The 2,270-nt window shown below is 42.2% G+C and overlaps 1 protein-coding gene across 1 annotated transcript in view; it reads left to right on the top strand.

The window, feature by feature from the left end:
• BEST4 (bestrophin 4) overlaps positions 1-2,270 on the top strand; it is an 18,009-nt gene that overhangs the window by 13,034 nt on the left and 2,705 nt on the right. The window contains 1 exon segment of the mRNA XM_072419280.1: positions 2,019-2,072. Coding sequence (XP_072275381.1) covers positions 2,019-2,072 — 54 coding nt within the window.

Below are 2,270 nucleotides of genomic sequence, written 5' to 3'. Positions count from 1 at the left end.
CCTGTGCTGTCCCCTGGAAGTCTGCTGAAGCGGATACTGGAAAAGAACTGGGCAACGCGTTTCACCCCAGTGACCTGGCTGTGGGCAAGATGGTGTGGCTGAAGCTAAACATTGTGCAGATGCCACACTGATCTCCACCTCCGCTAAGCAGCTGTATAGACATGCAAATGAGGCACTCCTGTTGAATAGCGGCCTTTTCCCATAATCCTCTGCTGTAGGCTGTCCCTTCACTTTGCCTGTTTTCTACCCAGAACTTGCTAGCCCTGCCAGGGGAAAATGGTCATACTGAAAAAGTTGAATTTTGTGAAGCATCAATGAGTAGTTAAAGAAAAACAAGTCCTAGGTATCTGAGGGCTTTAAGGCAATACTTAAAAGGGAGGTTGGCAAGGTGCCTGGATAAGTGGGGTTCTCAGAGGGAAATATTAGGATCTCTGATTTGTGCAGGTTCACATTGGAATTAGTATGTGAATCAAACACCTCAAACTCCTTTGGGATTGAAGTTATGGATGTAAGGAAGGAAGTAATATAGAGCAACACAACATCCATGTACAGGGAAAGATTATTTTGGTGATCCTTCATAGTCAGGCCCCGAATATCAGAATTGTCTCAGAACGTGACTTCAAGAAATTCCATCTTGCATATAAAAAAGGGGAGAAGAAGCATCCCTGTCTGATCCCAATTTAAATCAAAAAAAGATGACAGAGCCCCATTAATCTAAAATCGACCAGGGGAAAAAGATTACAGAGAGGCAATGTGGGCCAGCATACATGGGCCTAGACTAATTTGCTCCAGGGCTAACCTTAGAAAAGGTCCAATTCTCTTGATCAAAGGCTTTCCCTACATTAACAGAAAGAATGAACATAGGTTTACCAAAGGAGCAAGCATGGTGCGGCAAGAAAAGAGTCACATAATGTAGTTTTGGGGTTCTCTGCCACAGATAAACCCTACCTAGTCCAGATGAATAAGTGCAAGCATGTAGAGGCTGAGTCTTTGCATAGCCCTCAAAGACGAGGTTGGTGAGGGAAGTTCATTGAGATTGTGCTAATATAGCTATTCAAGGTCACAGATCGTTGCTAGGGTAAGTTTACCATCTGGAGACCTTCTCATTACCAGCCAAGAAGCATGCTTGGTCAGCAATCCACGTAATATGGCCTTTAAGGCTTCCCATTTAAAAGGTATGGTCAGAGGCATAGTCCTTTAGAATGGTCGGCAATATCTTGAAAACAGAGAACATCTTTAATCAAAGAATTATTAAGCCTCCAAAGTTGAATAAGGCACTGAGGTAGTGGAAAGGAAACCACGAGAAACAGGAGAGTGGTCTATCCAGGAACAGGAATCAATGAAGGCCATGGGTTCCCATACTAGGAGATGGTGACTCACAAAAATGTAGCCGATACAAAAGTCAGAGCGATGAACGGAGTTAAAGCTATAGTCCTTATCTGAGGGATGTAGAGCACAGCAAAAATTCACCAGGTGCATATCATAAGCGTTACTTTAAAATAGGGGTAAAAGATTTAACAGATAAGGTATCTTATTTAGGATCGATGGAACAGTTCCAGTCTAACCCCACTATAATCATCCCTTGTGTGAACCACTGTAGTGAAGATAAATACTGTGCGGCAACAGAGGCAGAGTTGTGATTGGGAACAAAAAGAAAGGCTAAAATGCATATATGATTCAAAGAGATCTTAGCAAAAACAGTCTGGTCTGAGGGTTCCACAACAGAGTCCAACAGAGCGAAAAGGAGGGAATTGTGGAGTGTGAAGAATACATCTTTTGTCCCTTGCCTCTGGATTCGAGCTGTGTAGCTCTGAAGTGTAGTAGCAATCCTGACACAGAGGCAGCCAATGGGTTTGAAAATATGTTTCTTGTATAAGAAGGATATGGGCTTTAGAGCTAGAGAGGAACGCAAGAAATAGATAATAAATAGATAAAAAGGTAAGCTGTATGACTTGGGCTGTAGAGAGCTAAGTCCACAGTGGTGTAACCAACTAAAACGGATGTGGCAGGTATTTTAGTGCAGCATGCTTTTCTACTATAACTGAATCGGTGTCCCTCTGGTGTGCACATAGGTCAATATTGTCTATCTGTAACAAGAAACTGACTTTTCCCATAATCCTCTGCAGTAGGCTGTCCCTTCGTTTTGCTTATTTGCATACCCCTAATGTACTTTAGATGATATGTAGTGTAATTTTCCTGGGTAATCTTTTTTCAGGTGCTGTTTATATTAGATTGTGTTCCTTTGTATCACTTGTGCACCTTATTGTTTT

Source organism: Pyxicephalus adspersus, chromosome 8, assembly GCF_032062135.1.
Source record: "Pyxicephalus adspersus chromosome 8, UCB_Pads_2.0, whole genome shotgun sequence".
Lineage (NCBI taxonomy): Eukaryota > Metazoa > Chordata > Amphibia > Anura > Pyxicephalidae > Pyxicephalus > Pyxicephalus adspersus.
Note: the sequence above shows the minus strand (reverse complement) of the source record. Positions and strands in the feature narration are given on the sequence as shown.